This window comes from Nuphar pumila, chromosome 4 (assembly GCF_984573655.1).
Source record: "Nuphar pumila chromosome 4, dmNupPumi1.hap1.1, whole genome shotgun sequence".
Lineage (NCBI taxonomy): Eukaryota > Viridiplantae > Streptophyta > Magnoliopsida > Nymphaeales > Nymphaeaceae > Nuphar > Nuphar pumila.
The window spans coordinates 145,871,979-145,892,264 of NC_143252.1; the positions used below are offsets into that span (position 1 = coordinate 145,871,979).

At 40.7% G+C, this 20,286-nt stretch overlaps 2 protein-coding genes and 1 long non-coding RNA gene across 6 annotated transcripts; 1 reads left to right on the forward strand and 2 right to left on the reverse strand.

Moving 5' to 3' along the window:
• Positions 1-869: 869 nt before the first annotated feature.
• Positions 870-4,335, forward strand: LOC149841532 (uncharacterized). Of its 4 annotated transcripts, none has more exons than XR_016431666.1 (4): positions 870-907; positions 2,771-3,585; positions 3,726-3,901; positions 4,054-4,335. It is a non-coding gene; the product is annotated as an uncharacterized LOC149841532 (long non-coding RNA). The 4 variants fall into 4 exon arrangements; XR_016431665.1 differs by having other exon boundaries at positions 871-907; positions 3,736-3,901; XR_016431667.1 differs by having other exon boundaries at positions 893-907; positions 3,449-3,585; positions 3,736-3,901.
• Positions 4,336-9,437: 5,102 nt separating this feature from the next.
• Positions 9,438-10,692, reverse strand: LOC149841533 (uncharacterized). The gene is made up of 2 exons (XM_090004834.1): positions 10,130-10,692; positions 9,438-10,035 (listed from the first exon to the last, which is right to left on the reverse strand). The coding sequence occupies exons 1-2, from the start codon at positions 10,444-10,446 to the stop codon at positions 9,570-9,572; spliced, it is 783 nt and encodes a 260-aa protein (XP_089860960.1). The 5' UTR covers positions 10,447-10,692; the 3' UTR covers positions 9,438-9,569.
• Positions 10,693-17,803: 7,111 nt separating this feature from the next.
• LOC149841534 (small ribosomal subunit protein uS8z/uS8w) lies at positions 17,804-20,171 on the reverse strand. The gene is made up of 4 exons (XM_090004835.1): positions 20,048-20,171; positions 18,550-18,692; positions 18,260-18,420; positions 17,804-18,074 (listed from the first exon to the last, which is right to left on the reverse strand). Exons 2-4 carry the CDS (start codon positions 18,680-18,682, stop codon positions 17,976-17,978), a joined length of 393 nt encoding a protein of 130 aa, XP_089860961.1. The 5' UTR covers positions 18,683-18,692; positions 20,048-20,171; the 3' UTR covers positions 17,804-17,975.
• Positions 20,172-20,286: the final 115 nt, after the last annotated feature.

Consider the following 20,286-nt stretch of genomic DNA (forward strand, 5'->3'; position numbering starts at 1 on the left):
TCATTTTTTTTTCTAAATCTCCTTACAAGTATTAAATTCAACAGTTTTTTTTTTTAAAAGCGATGGTTTGCATTTTGGGTTTATTTTCAAATAAACTAAGGTTTTTGTGGCCTCCAACCCATTTTTTTTCAATTGTTTTTTCCTCGACAAAATTTTCTTATGACTATTTTTTCAGCTAAATTCTCTGGCCCTGTTGCTTGCATTGCATCGCACAATGACACTTCATCGACGAATTTTTAAGCCTTCAAGACATCATGGGAAGCAAGATATTCTGGTAAGAATCAGTTACTATTTGAAAATTTTGGCTGAGTTACCGCAACCAAGTCTTCAATCCCAAACGCGGTTTCTTTGAGTAATAAGTAAAAAAAAAAAAAAAAAGTGGATAATAAAAGAACATTGTACATGCGGATGCCATCCTTGTCAAAGATGGTTGGCCTTGGCACTGAGTTGCCAGCTTCTTTAGGGTCTCTTAAAGAAAAGCGATTGCGTAACTACAGGTTCACATTCTGTTTCTCATGCTCGTTTTCTTATGTTTGGTTAGCTGTGCAAAATGAGAGAAACATGAGAGTATGACTCACATCAGACGTTAGGAAACATAATCCATTTTAACTTTTTTTCTGAAAAACAAAAGAAAGAAAGACTTTTTTTTACCCAAATGCCACAGAGGGACAATTTTCAGATCCATAATTGGACCCATTTTTTAGGAGATATGTGCAGTATTAGGTCAAGCACGACTCGCCCCCATATCAGACCCGTTTGCATCTCTATGCGTACGACGAACCGACGGTCCAGATCTCTTGCGTGTTTTATGTAGAACCAACAAAATGGCAAGGACTGACTTGTTTAGGGCACCTTCTTGAAGTTCATGTAGGAAGTTGAGGGCTTCCGTTTCGGCTTGAACCTTGCGGTACGTAATATCTCTTGATGATCGTTTCATGCCCTCTCCATGCTTGATATTGCTATTTCTGAGCTCCCCCACTTTAATGGAAGCACAAGAAATTCCTGCTTTTTCTCGTTGGATTTATAGGCTTCATTGGACTTGGAAGGCTATCATTCTGCCTGTCCATAGAATCATTCAATATCATCATCCGTCCAATATGTCCATATAAGTAGATTTCTCTTTTTCTGTTTAAGTGATAATCCTTTGGCTTCTTATTTAGTCGTTTTGCGGTCTATTTGGGAGGGATTTGCATCATCATCTCGAGCATGCCCAGGGCCGAGCGCTACCTCCTGAAGCAATGGAGAGGCGTGGTATTCCACGGGAGAGGTTCCCCCCGCTGTTGTTTGTTGCACTAAATAAAAGCGGGGGTCGTGGCGCACTTGTTTCTGTGCGGTGGGCTTACATTGATTCTCTTTCTTTCTCTCTTCCTCCCTTGTTCTCTTCCTCTTTCTATACCCTTCCCCCTTTTTCTCCTTCCTGTCTCTTCCGAAGGAAGAGCATGGAGGAAAGGGAGGCGTAAAGGGGAGGGAAGGCAAGGTAAGGAGAGGGGAGGGATGTGAAGGGGCTCCTTTGGCCGCGCTGATGATTTAGTATTTTCATATCAGGCGCGAAGGATAGCCCTACAGTGCACATTTCTTTCTTCTTTGTTTCCCTTATTTTTCCGTTTTCCAAGTCTCAACTGTTCTTCCATTGAAAGCTGAAATTTGTGTTTTTTTTTTTTTGGTTATTTTCTTTTTCTCTATTATGTAAAAGAGACATGTACAGTTTCAGCACAAAAGTTCACGCGATATTTTTTTTTGAGGTTTTCTTTGTCTTCTTATTTTTCTCCTCTACTGCAATAAGACGAATCCAACATTCTTATGCTTGAGAATATTGACTATTATATTCATTGGCTTAAGAAGGCCTAAGCTTTTTAGGGCTTTATCTCCTCTCCGGCCACGACGAAAACTGATGTTTCATACGATTGTCTTGAACTTTTTCCAGTGTGGGCGATGCTCTTTATCACTTTGTTACAATTTTCTTTTTGAAGCGTTCTTCGTTTTTTTCTTCTCACTAAACGAACGAGGCTTAGCAAGAGAAGGCTTTTAGCGTAGGGCTTGCAAACGTCTGACTTATTTCACATGTGTGAAAGTTTTCCTCCCCATCCCTCCTCCAGAAACATTTCTGGGCTATTTTATAGAGTGGGTAAACTCTCAAGGGTTTGCAAACGTGCCCTAATTCTCTTAAAGTTTTAGCATAACTGTCGACGAAAAGAAGAAGATTTTGATTAGTGTTTTTACTAAATAAACATGTAATTTCTAGGCAATTCTTATTTTTAATGCATTTTGGAGTAAGGGTTGATGGGTAAAACTTTCCACTAGAAACTTTGCTACATCTTAGTGTTAGCCCTTTGTACCTTACTAATTATCAGTTCGCCCGTCCATATTATTGCTAGGCTCTATTAAGAAGGTAGTTTGGATGGACTTATTTGTTGAAAATTATGTGCCGTGTGCCCCTCCATATTATGGTTCCGCCTTCAGTAATGTACGGAAGGGGGGGGGGGGTGTATGCACCAATTCACAGTGTAACATTTTTCATATAATAATGGCAGGGGTAAAAGAATAGTTAGATTCTAATAAGTACCTCTGAATTGTTGTATTAGTTTTAAAAAGTTTTTAAAGAGATGCTTTTTGTCATGATTACCCCTGCTGTTGCTTTTATAATTTTAGGATTTGGATTACTGTCAGTCATGCTCTTAGATGTGGCCGGTTTGCTACTATTAGAGGCTAGAGAGAGAATAGATTCTGTTTCTCGTTTTACTATTGTAGTTCTTTGGCTTCTTAATTAAAGGTTTTAGGGTTTACATGGAGGGATTTGCATCATCATCAATCATCATGTTGGGCATGCCCAGGGCCAAGCGCTACCTCCTGAAGTAATGGAGAGGCGTGATATTCCACGGGAGAGGTTCCCTCACTTTTGTTTGTTGAACTACATAAAAGTGGGGGTAGTGGCGCACTTGTTTCCGTGCAATGGGCTCACATTCATTCTCTGTCTTTCTCTCTTCTCCCTTATTATCTTGCTTTCTTTGTACCCAGTCTCCCCTCTTTCTCCTTCCTCGTCTTTCCAAGGAAGGGCATGGAGGAAAGGGAGGCGTAATGGGGAGGAAAATTTAAGGGAAGGGAAGGGGTTCCTTTGGCCGTGCCGATGCTTTAGTATTTGCAGATCAGATGTGAAGGATGGCCCTACATTGTACATCTCTCTTTTTGAAGTTCCCAGAAAAAAAACAAGGGCTCTGCTTATCTGGTAGAGTCTACTTGTGAATGACACCACAAGGGTTCCTTAAGATTATCCCCAAAAAAAGGAGATATTTGTGACTGATACTCTGCACTCCAACTTTGTCACACTCCATTCTTGATTTTCATGTGCACTTTTGAATATGCTTATCTTCTATTGATATGGAGCCAATTCGTTGTAATTTTGAACTTTACCTGTAACTCGTGTCTTTAGTTTCAGTTTTATAACTTTCAGGATAATGAGAACCATGTGAAGTTGGTACTAAAGCCAGTAAGACCTGAGAGACGATGGAAGCTGATGTATGAGCTTAAGTATGGTGATATACGAATTTTACAAGTAAAATTCCAATAACTCAATATTTTGCTCTTCAGGCATGGTCTCTCTCTCTCTCTCTCTATATATATATATATATATATATCATTTCATTTCGATGATCTAATTATTTGACTCAATAATCATAATGGTTTGTATTTTTGTTTTCATGGTTTAACTTAGTCTAAGTGCTCCCCAGATTGGTATAGGTCACAATTTTAGTTGTCATACAACTGGCTGGAAATGGAAACTTTCAACATGCTTGTGAGGTGATGGTGTCTCACAAATTCGAAATAAAACTTCTATATGTGTTTTCCATGGTATGGATATTCGATTTGGTTGGAGAGCTGAATACATCCTTCCAGAGATTCATGGGTGAGCATATGATCTGTTTCTTCATTTTCCTGATAGTTCATGCTTTCTTTGTTAAATAGTTTACAGTGAATGACATGTTTAGGACAATCAAATGGAGCAAACCCAATTAGTTTGGAATCTCCTTAAGTTTTAATAGCGATTGTTGATTCCAGGGCCATTGGCACCGGGGAGCCAGTCATCGATATGAACTATGACCGTCTTTATGCATCACTTGATAGAGTGGAGGCAATACTGACCCATACCACATGATATTACTTGGCACTAGAATTGGGTTCAATTTCTTGTGACACTGCGCACAGTATCTTCAAGTGCCATGCCATTTTTTATTGTTGCATTATCATTTTTACTTGTACAGTTCTACCTGGATGAGGTTGTCACATATTAAGGATACTTTCATTACTGTTGAAAGCAGAATGCCGTGGTTTGGATTTCCATTCTGTTTCCGTGATGAATGATGGTAAGTAAAATCGTGTCAGATCTATATGTAGGATGGGTTGGGGAAATGAAACCTGGAAAGCGACTGATTACTCTGGTTTCCAAGATGGCTAACACGCACTAATTGTAATGCCTCCTATTCTCAAAGCAAAATGATGACATTGGTTTCCAAGATAACCAACAAGCACTAATTGTAAGACCTATTCTAAAAGCATAATAATTACTCTGGTTTCTAAGATGACCAAGCACGCTTAAATGTCTTTTCTGTGAGTGACAGCACTTACTATATGTAAGGCCGCCTGTTCTCCTTGCAGTATGAACATTTACGTGTTTAATTATCAGTGCTGATTACCCTTTCCTAAAGTTGTAAGTTGTTCCCTGAACCGCTGACCGCCTCACAATTATTTGATATTCTTGCAAGTCTTAATGGGCTTAATTATATGGTTCCATCTCATAAACGGTTACGGTTGATTAGGTTCTTTCTCTTAATTCATTTGCCATATCAACATTATATTCCCTTTAAATTGGATTTTGAAGGGAACCCCTGTTGGGGTGTTTGGACGCACCCTTTTGTCCAGAATATCGCCATGAGTTGGAATATGGGACTACTAACCGGCCTGGCATAAGTTGGAGTGCCAGTAAAAGAGATTTCTCATGGTTGAGCATGCTAGGTAAGAACTCTGTTCCTATTAACAAGCCATCTCGTGTTTAAATGTAAATCGTATGGAATCCTCGTATGAACGATATTTGAGCTGTCCAATACAAGGAATACAACAACTACAACTACGCCTTCATCCCAAAACAATTGGGGTCGGCGATATGAACCAACAAAGAAAATCATTATGGGTCTTCCACATGAATCTTTCTCCTTCATTCATTTCTATCCAATGCCATGTCCTCGGTGAGGTTCAAAGCATTCATATCCTTTCTTATCACCTCTATCCATGTCTTCCTAGGCCTACCCCGACCTCTTTTAACTAATATATTTTCCCATTTCTCCATCCTTTTAACTGGAGCATCATTAGGCCTTCGTCGAATATGTCCAAACCACCGTAAACGATTCTCTCATCTTATTTTCAATGGGTGCAACGCCTACCTTCTTACGTATCTCCTCGTTCCGAATCTTATCTTTTATTGTATTTCCACACATCCATCTTAGCATACACATCTCAGCTACACTCATTTTTTGAATATGATGTCTTTTGGCAGCCCAACATTCCGTACTATATAGTAGAGCGGGCCTAGTAGTCATCCTATAAAACTTTCCCTTCAACCGCAATGACATTCTACGATCGCACAACACTCCAGTTGCACTTTTCCATTTCATCCACCCAACCTTTATCCTATGATTTACATCTCCATCAATTTCTCCATACTTTTGAATGATGGATCCCAAATATTTGAAATAATCATTCACCGGTATATCTTGCTCACCAAGCTTCACTACACTCCCATCACTACTTCGTTGCTTACTAAACCGACATTCCATATATTCAGTCTTACTCTTACTCAACTTAAAACCTCTAGCTTCCAATGTCTGTCTCCATAATTCTAACTTAGCATTAACCCCAGCTCTAGACTCATCAATCAAAACAATATCATCAGCAAACAACATACACCACGGTACATTTTCTTGAATTGATCTCGTAAGTTCATCCATCACTATCGCAAATAGGAAAGGGCTTAAAGCAGATCCTTGATGTAACCCAACCGTTATCGGAAAATTGGTTGTCACCCCTCCACAAGTGCGGACATTGGTTACTACTCCTTCATACATATCTTTAATTATACTAATGTACTTGAGAGAAACACCTTTCTTCATCATTGTCCACCAGAGAACGTCCCTAGGTACTCTATCGTATGCCTTCTCTAAATCAATAAAAACCATATGCAAATCTTTGTTCATCTCTCTATATCTTTCAATAAGTTGTCTAAGAAGATGTATAGCTTCCATAGTTGATCTTCCAGGCATAAAACCAAATTGATTCTCCGATATCATGACAACCTTCCTCAACCTAGACTCAATCACCCTCTCCCAAAGTTTCATAGTATGACTCATGAGTTTTATACCACGATAGTTTGTGCAATCTTGTATATCACCCTTATTCTTATATAAAGGCACCAAAGTACTCTTCCTCCACTCATTAGTCATCTTATTTGTTCGCCAAATCAAGTTAAAAAGATTTGTCAACCATTCTAAACCTTTCTCTCCCAAGCATTTCCAAGCCTCGATAGGTATACCATCTGGGCCAACTGCCCTTCTTGATTTCATTTTCTTCAAAGCCTCTGCAATTTCTTTCTTTTGAATCTTGCGCATGAAGTCACGATTTATCTCATGAAAAGGAATGGAGAAGTCTCCAAGATCTTGAGCATGACTATCATTAAATAGCTTATCAAAATAATCTTTCCATCTCTCCTTAATCTCCTCATCTTTGACTAAAATCCTTTGCGTTTCATCTTTGATACATCTAACCATACCCAAATCCTTCGATTTCCTATCTCTCATCTTTGCAAGCCTATAAATATCCTTCTCGCCTTCTTTGGTATCCAACTTGTCATAAACCTTCTTATATACCTTAGCCCTCGCGTTTCGAACAACTTTTTTAGCTTCCTTCTTTGCTATCATATACTTCTCCAAATTCTCATTATCACGACTCTTACTTAGATTTCTATAACACTCTCTTTTAACCTTAATAGCTAATTTGACATCCTCGTTCCACCATGATGTATCCTTACCTAGTGGTGCACCGCCTTTAGACTCACCCAATACCTCCTTAGCTACTTTTCTCATACCACCCGCTATCTTATTCCACATTGATTCTGAATCCTCCTCGAGACACCAATCAACTTCCTTAACTACCTGCTCTACAAACATTCCTTGTTTAGCTCCTTTCAGCCCACCACTTAATTCTAGGATCTATCCTATGTCTATCCCTTTTGCGGCATTGTCTAATTCTAAGATCTAAAATTAAGACTCTATGTTGTGTAGCTACACTTTCTCCTGGTATAACCTTACAATCGATGCAACAACCCCTATCTCTCTTTCTAAGTAGGAAAAAATCTATTTGACTCGTATTAACCCCACTTTTAAATGTTACTAGGTGAGACTCCCTCTTCCTAAACCAAGTGTTTGCTAAGATCATATCATAGGACAAACAAAAATCTAAAATCCTTTCTCCACTTTCATTTCTTTCTCCTATACCATAGCCTCCATGGATATTCTCAAATCCATCCCTACTAATGCCTACATGTCCATTAAGGTCACCGCCGATGAAAAGCTTTTCTCCATAAGATGTCTCTTGTACTACTCCATCTAAATCTTCCCAAAATTGATGCTTAATGGAATCATCTAAACCTACTTGAGGTGCATAAACACTAATAATATTAATAATATCCGTACCTAATACTAATTTAATAAGTAAAATTCTATCACCCTTCCTACGGACCTCAACTACATTATCTATAAACTGACGACTCATAACAATCCCTACTCCATTCCTATTCCTATTTATTCTTGTATACCAAATCTTATATCCCCAAGGTTCTATCACTTAAGCTTTCTCACCTACCCATTTGGTCTCTTGAAGACATAAAATATCAATTTTTCTCCTACACATAACATCTACTAACTCTACCAACTTACCAGTTAAAGACCCTATGTTCCAAGTGGCTAACCTAATTTTATGGTCTTGGACTAACTTCTTTACCCCCACCCGTCCAACAAAGTGAGGGAACCCTTGCCTATTTGACACCACACCCGGGCGCCGGTGTGACGCGTCGCTTCTGGGCGACGACCTAGCAACCCTTGCACATTTATCACTGCCTCCGGGCCTAGAGAGTACAGCGCGTCGCTCAGTAGGGAACGCCCCAACGAAATTATCATATTGGTTCATTTTCATAGGATATGACAAAGTTTTTATGCTGGCTGTCACAGGCCTACCGCAGCCCTCCTCCTTTATCCGGGTTTGGGACCGGCAGTGTATAACTACACAGGCGGAGTTCCAATACAAGGAATACGAAAACAATAAACAAAAAACCTAACTGCCAAGGCCCAACTAATGTGGTATTTGCTGACAAATTTACAGGTTGTACTGGTTGATATACAACGGATAAATATGATGGGATACCCGTTTGATTGAAACGAGCTTCTAAGAAACTACCCGTAAAGCAAGCAGTCTCTGATTAGAAATTATGTTGGCAGCCCAAAGATAGTGATAGGCCACTGGGAAGAGGCGAACATACATCAAAGGGTCTCTCTCTGGTTAAATTAATGTTGTATAAGATTGGGGATTTCCATCGCAATCATACATGACTGATTAAATAAGTTATCATATAACGCGACGATTGCAAAGCTTCAAATAAAGAACTGATTTGTTTAATCAAGTCAGACTACAATAAAATACTCAGAAAGGCTACCTTTTCTTCCTGCCACTACCCCCACCCCATTTTTCTCTCTCTCTCTCTCTCTCTCTGGAATTAGCGTAATTACTGCTGATTTCTTTCATGCTTTAAAAACTGAAAATTTCATCCTAACAGCTGACCATCCAAATTTTAGCATCCCTAAACACCAACTAGCTTCAAGTTCAACCCATTGTCCATGAATCGATTACTCACGTTATGAGCCTAATATCAAAGAACAAGAGTTTAGGACTATCACCTAAAAAGAGCCATAAGCCTCGTCCCCGTAGGACAAGTGCTTGGGTTGGGAGTACGATCAACAGAAATCCAACCTGAGGTTATCAAACATCCCCTGCACAGACCCAGAGTTTATTAGGATTCAACCTGGCCCTCCCAACCTAAAACAAAGGGTGGAGAGAGAGAGAGAGAGAGAGAGAGACGGTATCCGCGTAGAGGTACTTTTGTTTTGTTAATCGGCTCTCCCCAACCTCCAAACAAAAGGAACACCTAAACCAAATGGATGCTTTATAATAGTTTATATGGTTCCTACCAGATCAGTTTCCAGGGCAGGGCCTAACCTTCAATCAACCAACCAACCACAACGGTTACCAACTTTAAATGGAAGAGGCAGCAAAAAGGAGAAACTTAAATTTCAGAAACAAAACTGACGCCCAAAATGCTAAAATCTGGAATCATGGCAACGTTTGAAGAGGAAGAAGAAAAAGGGCAGCCTACGGCGTAACATTCCCACAAAATTTACAAACACAAGAGGATTAGTTATAGACAGATACAAAACGCAGGGTTAGGGAGGAGGCACCCCCGCCTCCATCATGAGTCAACTCAAGGCGTTCTCATGTTTCTCTCTGTGGCATGCCGATGAGGTCGCTCCATGCAAATCAAACAGAGAGAACGATCTAGACGGAAACGGACTCTGTGGTGGCGATCCATTGCTGCCGTAGATACCACGAGACCACAATCTCCCATTCGGAGGCAAGGGAGGCAATCGGTGCTGCTCTTCACCGCCATCAGCGTCCTCCGTCTCCAACTCGCTCATGGCGGCGAGGGCGAACAAGTTCCGGCAAGAATTAGCGGGTCTCTTCGCGATCCCGCCCCTGGATTCCGCCGATGAGTGGCCGGGATGGCGGTTTCTCTCCCAAACGTTGCTCCTCAGGATCAGGTTCTTCCTCTTCCGGTTGTATGGGTTGTCCGGCTTCGCCAGATCCTCGGCCGCAGCCGCCGCGGCGTCGGATAGGCTCGTGAACGACTTCGACTTCCCGGCGTAGAATTTCGATATGCCCCTCCTGCGATCGCCCCAAACCCGAAGAGGGTAAAAAAAAAAAACAACCCTTCATGAGAAGCGAAATTGGGGGATAGAGGGATGAGGGTTTTAGTTACCTGATGGGCAGGGAATCCTCCAAAGAGTCCATGTTGTCGAGCGGGCCCCTGTACGAGCTCTGAACCTCCGGTTCGCCGGAATCCTCACCGTCCGACGAAACCGACCCGGGATCCGAGTCGCTGTCCCGACCGATGGATGAGCAGGTCGTGCTGGTGGTGGTGCTGCCGCGGCCACTACCGGCGGTTGTGTCTTCGGCCTTCGAACTCTTTGGGTTGTCGCCGCTCCGGGGATCCTCTGGTCGGGTCACGGCGACGCCTTGTCGTTCGGATCCCGAGAGTTCTGGCATGTAGACTGGGGTGCAAGGTTGCATCTGCATGTCCCTCTCGATCCGGGTGCTGTCTAGACTCTTCCTCTCCCTCTGTGTCTCTAGAGAGAAGAAGACGAAGACATCAATGGGTTTCTTTCTTTGTCTTCTGTTTTAGGAATCAATCAATCAGACTGACCCCTCCTCTTTCTTTTTTAGTTTTCCACGAACATAAATAACACCATTAAAATGGTACGCAAGCAGACATATTAGTTAAGTACAGCAGGGCCTTATCCTCATCCACCATCCCCCCGACCCGACGCACTTTGCTTTGACAACAACGGAACGGATGGTATGGTATATGGTAAAGATTTATCTCCCAACCAAACCCATAAATTAATTAAATAAAATGAGAGAGAGAGAGCGCGCGCGGGTATGTTTCTGTGGGGGGGCCTGGCTGGCTACCAACGGGGCTCCGCTAGTCTGGCTAGTACACGTCACTTTGTGGTGGGTGGGACGTTGCAGGTTCAAAACCCAATGGTATAAGTCTGCCTAACCAACCCCAGCTTGCCTTTATAAAAAAGAAAAAGAAAAAGACAAAAAAATAAAAAAAGGTTGTATCTGGGGAGGGGGTGGGGGTTACCTTATCCTGCCAACCCAGCCTTGCCGCGTGGCAGCATCACGTGACCTTCTGGAAGCGTGGCGGTAGGCCCGGTTGGCTCATCTGACCATCCATACGAACTGGGTTTCGGACTCCGACCCATCCTTTTGCTTTGCTGGTCGGTTGGTCACCCCGTGCAATGATAATACTGTAATTTGGTTGGTCAATCAATCTACCTAATAATTTCATCTTTCGTATCTAATAAATTAGATGATCGGAGCTGTCCAAGTCCAACGTTAATCGAGACGACTATTTTAACCTTATCTTTATGATAAGCTTGGAGGGAGGCACTGTGTTTGAGACGGCCAGACAGGACAGGACAGGACAGCCTGTCTCTGTGGATTGCACAGCAAAACCCAACCATGTCACACGTCCTGCGCCTACAGGGCTGTCAATGTAGCTCTTACAAAACCGATACCAATAGGTCCGACTGGCTACTTGCTCATTTCTTTTGGGCCCACAGGATCCGAGTAGCATGTGGACCTCCTTTTTTTTTCCGAATTTTTAACCACACTCAGGCCCGAGCCTAGTTCAGAATTCAGATCCACTGTTTTCAATGAAAGAAAGAAAAAGAAAAAAACCAAAAAGGTAGTGATCTGGTTCATGCTTACGGGTGGATATCCACCCCGAGATGTAGCTAGACCCGACTATAGTCTGGCCCCGGTCCTAGCATAAAATGTGTGTCTGTTCTGCTTAAGCTAGGCCCTGTTGGAATGGGGACTGGAACTCAGTACCAACACCTCAAATATCGGTTCAGGGTCCGGATCACAGACCAGGTCCTGGCAAAGCCTTTGACCAGCCACCTCGTAAGTCGCTAACCTTTTTATTACATGGGCATATTCGAATATTCCCTACACGAGATAGATAGCCGAGTTTTTTTTTTTTTGAACCGTCTTTGTACACTAGTGGAACCCCTACAAATACAATATGGCAGTCGAAGAGCACATCGGTTCGTGCTGATGATGCGGCGCGTGATTAACGGTGCAGGACAGTCGGCATGTCCGTACAGGACGGTGTTGGGTGAGTTTGAAAGGAGAAAGTCCCTGCCTGCTCCAGCAGATGCTTATCATGCTGGAACACAAAATCGATCGCAAAGGTCGGGCCGTACTGATGTGGATATCCGGATTTTTGTATTATGTGGGTCGGCCTTGTGCAAATTAATTTGATAAATAACCGTTCCCTGATATGACTGGAGTAGGAACAAACACAAGAGATTGACCTGACTGAATCTGAATCCGTTTAATTGAAATCGGTGGAGATATGGTTACTAATCGGACTCAGATTGTCTTTTTCAATACTTTTCCATCCTGAATTCAAATTCAAGTCGGATCACAAATCTCACTAAATCCAACAACGTTTTTATCCAAATAGGGTGCACTGCACACACTCATTGAATTCACATTTGGCATAGGTTCTCTTCATCCAAATCCAGAACTAACTAGGAATCCCCGTTAACCTAGTCGAACCCAAGTCTGACTTGTTTACATCCCTAGTTTCCAATTTGGAATAAGGTCAGTTTCATTCCAAACTTTTCCAACCCTGACTGAAGACTTTTATTTTTATTGGTAGGTTAAGGAAAACAAAAAAAAGCCATCACTCACCATACATTGGCAGGCCTCCAGCTGGTAAAACGCTTGATGTACCCCTATCCAGACTCAACAGAGATCCAGCTTGGCTTGAACAACTGCAAGGCTCGGCGGGCTGAGTTATGATCCAAGAGAAGGACTCAATTCACAAACTGATCCACAGACTCAAGATATTTCACGAATCACCCTCAACTTTAAAACTTGTAATAATAATAATAATAATAATAACAACAACAACAACCAAAAGCCTCAGTTTTGACCACCGAGGTGGTATCCCATATGGTAAGCGTGGTCCTGTGCCAAGCTGAAGGCCCAGGTTCGAATCCCTCTGAAACATGGGGCTTAAGAGATATCTGGTAGGCCAGCTTGCTGCCTATAAAGAAAAGGCCTCAGTTTTGACAATTTTGAAATGGCATTTGCTATTAATTGGTTAGAATCAGTTTATTTATTAATTGTTATTAGGATATCTACACTCCAGTGAGTGGGCAGGGGGTTACGCCAGCCAATGTGCGATCAGTAATGAGGTTTTTTTTTTTTCCTTGGATTATCCCCCCCAAAAAAAAAACTTCAGACGCAAGGAGCGTTGAATTGGGGTTCCAGTGTTTGGATGGGTTGAATACCTTGTAAACCACGCTGCTTTGAAAGCGCGAGCTGCCCGACACGCATGATTTAGGGTCCTTTTCTGAATTAATTACAAAAGCCCAAGTAACTTTTCATCTGTTGATGAAATACCGTGCAACCTTTTTTTTTATTTGAATGTCAACAATGGTAAAATCTCTCTCTCTCTTGATCATTATTTAGCCAGACATTGTGAATAAAAGTGTCTTCGCTATTCATTTCTTTAACAGAAAAAACAAGTCGACAACATTTTTTTCACTTACAAACATGAAGGAGATTTTATAGCTTAACCCCAGGTATTGGACATGCATTAAGAAAAAAACAGGCAGTATAACGTCATAACTTACAAAAGTTGAGCAGTGCTTTTGCGGATACTAGATAAGTTGGGCGGCTTTTGAAGCTTACAGTTTTTCTTTTGGCTAGTCATTTTTAGGAGCGGAATGTAAATATTTTCCGCTTGCTGAGGATTTCTTTTCTTTTTGCTTTTTGTGGTTTAAACTTTAAATTGCCGGCCGAGAAGCCATAGCTAAAACTCAAAAAATTCCAATTTGATTCTATGTCTTCCCTATTGTTATACTCCATTTTGGGATCTCATTGATCAAAACTCCCATAGATGGAGTCATCACGGTCGATTTGATGGGAATTGACCTTTCAATTGTATTTTTTTTTTTGTTTTATGACGAAAGAAGATGATTTTCTTTCACACTCTGGCGATTCAAATGCTAATACATATTGCATCACTTCTATAGGTTCAAATTTGATGAAAACACCTGGAATCAATGAGATCCCAAGACACAGGGGATGGATGTGGGGGAACTGAATCGAAGCTAAACATGCAAGAAGGGGTATAATTAAGGATAGGAATGCCATTTGTGACCAACATTTTGTATTTTTTCCTACTTCCTCATTTCTAGCCATTTTCTTTAACGAAACTGTGATAGTCAATATCATGAGAGTAGACAAAAGGGAATATTATTTCTTTATCGTGTTCCAAGTAAATTGCCAAAGTTCATGAAGAATATATCTTCTCAAGGTTCAAACGGAGAGAGAGAGAGAGAGAACAACGTGGGACACTTCCGCTTGTCTGGCAGGAGCAGTTCACGTTGTTTTTTTGGGACGTTGCTAAGTTCGATGGTTGTATAACTGGTAGGGGTCGGACTGACCCCAGCTTTCTCTGTCAAAAAAAACAAAAAGGTTCAAAAGGAGAGGGTGCATTATTGAGAAAAACAGAAGTTGGTAGTGGAGGGTTATTCTTGCACCATGGTGTGAGGTGCCTCAGATAGCTGAAGCCTGCTTTCTCCACAGTATCAAACAGGCAAAGACAATAAACTATATATAATTAGGCATTATCTGCTGGGTTACCCCCCTACTTTGGACTGACTCGAGTTCCGTGTACAAGATAACATTGAATAATAATGAGTGGGTGTCATGAATTCCATATAGTAACGCACCTCTCCCTTGGGTTCCTTGTGCACACAAAATCATCAGCAGTTCAATGAACGGTTAGCCGTAGTTGTAGATTGCATACATGAATTCAATGAACAAAATTTTGCCCTCTCCACTACCAGGAGTAGCGTTCGGAAATGAGGCGAGCTGCTCGTGCTTTGGTTTCTGCTGGGTGCTCTTCACTCATAAATTAGGCTCAGCAACAGGAACGTGAACAACAGGTACTAGGCCGGGCTCAACTTGGCTCGTATAGGAAACGTTAAGTAGTACTGTGTATATGTTGAGCATAATTTATGTAATGTAGGGGGTTGACATGTGATCTAACTTGCAAACAAAAGGTTTACACTTCCAATCCTATTGCTTTTAGCTGTGAAAAGAAGTGTGTGTGTGTGTCCTCTTTGAGATTTGAGGACACCGCCTAAGGCTTCAAATGCAATATATATATATATATATATATATATATATATATATAACTCTTATATTTCACATGCTGAGGGCCTCCTATGAAAAAAAAATATGGAAAAATATGGGCCTCCAATGAAATATGCCTAGGGCCTAAACTTATCTTGAGCCGCCCCTCTGGTAAATGAATCCGCTTCCAGCTTTGAAACTATTTTTCGGGACTAAATGTTAAAACACCAATTTTCAAGATAAAAAAACAGCAAGTCCACGGAGAGAGAGGAGTATATTTCTGTGGCATTTTAGCACTTCCTCCTCTATTTTAGTCGTGCATATTTGTCAGTTTGTGGAATACATTTAGTTGCAAAATTGAGGAGTCCTGATAATGAACTGAATTGATCACTAACGGGCTGCAGTCCTTATATTAAGAGCACAAACTGGCAAACCGATAAAAACTAAAAGGTGATATGGGCAGATTAGGTGACTTTACGCTGTATAATCACTTCCATAACTCCATCCTAACTCGTCAAGTTGGCCATGATTTTCAAGTTAACTAGGAGTGTACTATGAGCTAAAAAACCCATAATATATCACATTCTTTATTTTCCTGCTGTGCTCAGATTCATCCCGTATAATATATCTGCCCATGATATCATATGCTCAGCTTGGGTTGAACTGAATAACACCCAAGCCAATCAATTTGTTAACTTCTCACCTTACCTCTCCCAAGCATTTCAACATAGTTTACCCCCGAGGGTGGGAAATGGACACATTTTCTTATGAAAGTCGGTCCCTCCTGCAAGGGCGTCAGGCTTAAATACCCCTGTGAGAGAAACATGATCACCCCCCAAATCCCCCGAAAGTCACAAAAAGTTTTTTTTTTTTACAATGAAGGAACCCTCACCAAGAAATGGGTCACTTAATGAGCCCCGCCTTCCTGCAATGTAAAACTCCGGGTTGAGGACACAATCACCAAGCCTTTTGTGCCCCCAACCGTGATAAAGCAACGGCAGCCCCCACGATCCTGCCATGGTTCCTTCGCCTGTTCAAGTTAAAAATAAGGTATTATTTAGGGTAATTTACTTGTAGCTAGGGCCTAATGTATGGTGGATTTACATTTAGCAATCCCAATCTGCTTTGCAACAAAAAGGCACTTAGGAACTGGAGTTATGATCGCTGTCCAAGCAAAGGACTTTTGTTTAAAATATACCGATTGAATAATCTCACCAAACAGCAATATTAATTTTTGCTAATTAAATAAACATTAGAGTAATAGCCAGAAAACAAATGCCTAATCAATATAGGGTGGAAAAATAGATAGCCAATGAAGGGCTTCTCCATATACTAAAAACATGAAGAGTACACATTAGTGATGCAATTTTTTGCTGTTAGAGATAGGGCTGGTAAACGAGCCGAACAGGGCATGTTTTACTAGTGGATTGAGCTCGTGGCTCAACTTGTGTTTGTGTTTAGCCGAGCCGAGCCAAGCTCGAGATCAGTTCGTCCCTGAATGAGACGAGCCAAACACGAGCTGGCTCTTGTAAAAACATTCCATGTTATTTATACATAGTAAATACATTTTTATATATTATACTTGAAAATATATATTACTTTTTATAAATTACACTTAATAGTTGATATTTTATGTATATATTTTTCATACATTCTTCTTTTTTATATATATTTTATGCATTCTTCCTTTTATATATTACATAAAATATATATTATCCATAAAAATATGTAGATTTTATCTATTCAAGCACTGTCAAGCCAAGCCAAGCTGAACACCTTGTGTACGGGCTCAACTCTATTAAGCTAAACGAGCTGCTTGTGGCAAGTATTCAATCTTGAACAATTTCAATAAGTATCTCTCTAAGAAACTTCACCTGCATGACACAGAGGGCAACTATGGTCAAGCACTCCTAAAATTATGAGATAATTGTCACAGTTACATGTAGAAGGTAAAAAGTGGGGCAATTTCAATATCCCTGAATAAACTATGTTAGATGTCCACAATTACACACTTTGGCAAGTGCATATTAGACTTCATTATATTATTGACTTCATTATATTATGGATTATCATATTCGATTACTTTAATTGAAAAAGGAGAGAGGCCTGAAGATCTGAAAGTCTCCACAGGCCATTGAGGTCATTGCCTTACACTTGCCCTAATAACATTTTTTACTAGAACATGCATGATCGCGCCTTCGCCCACTTCACTGAAGAAACTCTCTTGAAAGTCACACAAGAAAACATTATGCAGCATGTGGAGAAACACCCAACAGAACTTTAAACCGTCGACAACAACCTTATCTTATCCAAGGATGGTAATTCTAACCGCATTGAACGATCAGGTTACCCCATATAACTGACATCCTTTTTAAAGGCATTTTATCTTTGATATAGTTGCTAACCTGTTAACCACACCAACAACAGCTACAACAACAATGCATAAAATTAAAAATGCAGGAAATGGGAAAATGTAGCTTTTATCTCAGAGAGAGTTTCGAAGTTCATTGCATCCTTCAGTTTTATTTTAATTTTTGAAGGAATGCAAGATATCAGTTATTGTAATGCCCTTGCAATCTTCCATTTGCATTTTAAAAGATATCCACTTTGGCTGACTGGCTATCATTAATTGATCATAAAGTTCACAAAATAAAAGAGAAAGCAACAAATGGCTAGAGATCAATTTTCAACCATTGATAACATAGCCTAGCATCCAAGTGAATTCATATTTAGCATAGAATATAAAAAGCATTGACAGAACAGAAATGCTAGTGCATACCAAAATTGAATATCCAAAACAATCACAATTCTCACCTAAAAAAACCAAAAGGCAACTTTAAACTCTTGACAGAACAAAAACACAAGGGACTAAGAAGTTCTTAGTAGAAAAAGCCTAAAACTTTTCCACCGACGTTCTTTCTCCTTGCTTCCTCATGATCCATGATGCCCGCCGATGTAGTTAAAACAATGTAACCAAACTGCAAGTGCAGAAGATGAAGCAGTCACTTAAAATTGGTATCACTATGAAACCCAAACAACTATAAGAAGATACACTAAAAAACCATCCCTTATAAACAAGAACTGGCAAGAAAATAAAAAAGGACTTCACATCAACTTGTGCTGCAGCATTCATCACGAGCCTTTAAGGATAGACGTGAGTTACCTGTCTTGAAGGAAGTAAACGAGCAGTCCATGACTCGATTTCCTTCACTCCAATATCAAACCGAGGGCTGATAACTCCACACTTGTTCAGCCTACCATTCAACTCAACAACAATCTTGTTTGCTCTGTGGTCATCAACAACTTCAAATTCTCCAATGTAACCTAGAAAAAGCCCAATCCACCACCTACATCAGTCCTTACTTCAAAATGTAAATATGAAAATAAATTACATAGAGATCACACTCTAGCATCCATATAGATGTGAATATGAAAATAAAGATGATTGCTCACCATGCTTCTGCATCACCAAAAGAAACTTGATGATAACTTTTGATGAGGGTCGAATCAGGACCTGTCGCTTTCCTCTCTTTTCAGCATTGTACATGCTCTTTAGAGCATCATTCAAGACACTGATTCTCACCATCTTCACGAACCTGAAAACAAGCCAATCAGTGTCTAGACTCTAGACATCTAAGTGTTATTATCCAAAAGGAAAATATGTGATCATTCTAGTAAAAAAAGCAAGAAAACTGGAAAAAAGAGCCCCATTGAATATGATCAAACACCTTTTCTCCATGATTGACTTTTGCACCAAATTGGCCCCCTCCAGAGGCAAGGATATAACTTCGTTAAATCCAAAACTCCCAGTAACTTCAATAGCAATAATATCATGTCTTAAGTGTGTCCTTAGATGGTATAGAATGCACATGCACAATCCTTTATAGTCTGATTTTTTGACTGGGATGAAGAATTCTTTCCACAGAACATTCATGGATTGTGCACAACCATGGGCCTGTCAATCTGAATCCTTATTACAACCAACAGAGGTGGCAACCGAAGTCCTTGTCTCAAAACTTTATAAGATCCTATTGCAAGGAAAGAATCCTTCATCACTTCTAGTATGATGGGACACAACTGGGTAGTTTTTTATGCACCGAGAAACGTTGAAATGTTGCTCTTCACAATGCAGTACCCAGCTTGTACCATTTATATGGATAGGTGGGTACACCCTGAGGGCCATTGCTTGGTGCAATAGTGAAGCGCCATCATGGAAACATACTTTTGAGTTCTGAGAGTAGCCACTTCATCCAAAAGGCAGAAAGTTAGGATCGTCTCCAATCCTCCCCTAACGAGCATCCCCACTAAGGGACCGCATTGCGTGTGGGCCTTTTTACTAAATGGGTACATAAAAAATCCCTAGAAAATACTCTTCATATATCTCTTGATAAAAGAGAGGCATTTTAAGATCCCATTGATCCAAGTGGCTTTGTATCACTTGACATCTGAAATTATTGCGGTTCATCTCTCATTCAACAATTTCAATAATGTTTTAAACACTTGAAACTTAGTCTATCACTTTACGTATTTCATCTTGTAATGACAGACACCACAGGATCAGAACGGTCCACGCAGCAAATTATATACACATCTCGCGAACTATCAAGCTTCGCTATATATGCTCACACCAGTGAACAAATATGTTAGGATTTGGGGGAAAGAAAAGGAAAAGAATAGTTTTCCTTCCGAGACGAAGAAACTGGACAAAATAAAGGGAACCGTCTCATTCCTTACACCGCATCCACAGAACCATACAAAGCATGGATTCTCAAACAAATGCACTTCGAGAACGAGAGATTTAGAGCTTCCAACCAAACTAATGGAGAAACAAATAAGATCCACCCAAAATAATGAACCAGGAATTGAGAATAAGAAATAAAACCACGAGATCGAAGGCGTTTCGTTGAAAATAAAAGATCATAATGGACAAGAAGAGGGGGAGGAGCATTACCTGTATGAAGAAGCCCTCCGGATCGCAGGGGCGAGAAGAAGGAGAGGCTGCGCGGACGCCGAAAACGCGAGAGAGGATCTTCAACAAATGAGGAGGGGTCTCTCTCTCTCTCTCTCTCTCTCTCTCTCGGTTAGGGTTTTTGTTTGCCTGCAGCGGATCCTCCCTCTTTCGTGCAAACATTCTGAATTGCCCTCGTTCAAACTAAAAATGGCCTCAATGTCCTACCGCTGCCAGTGCCA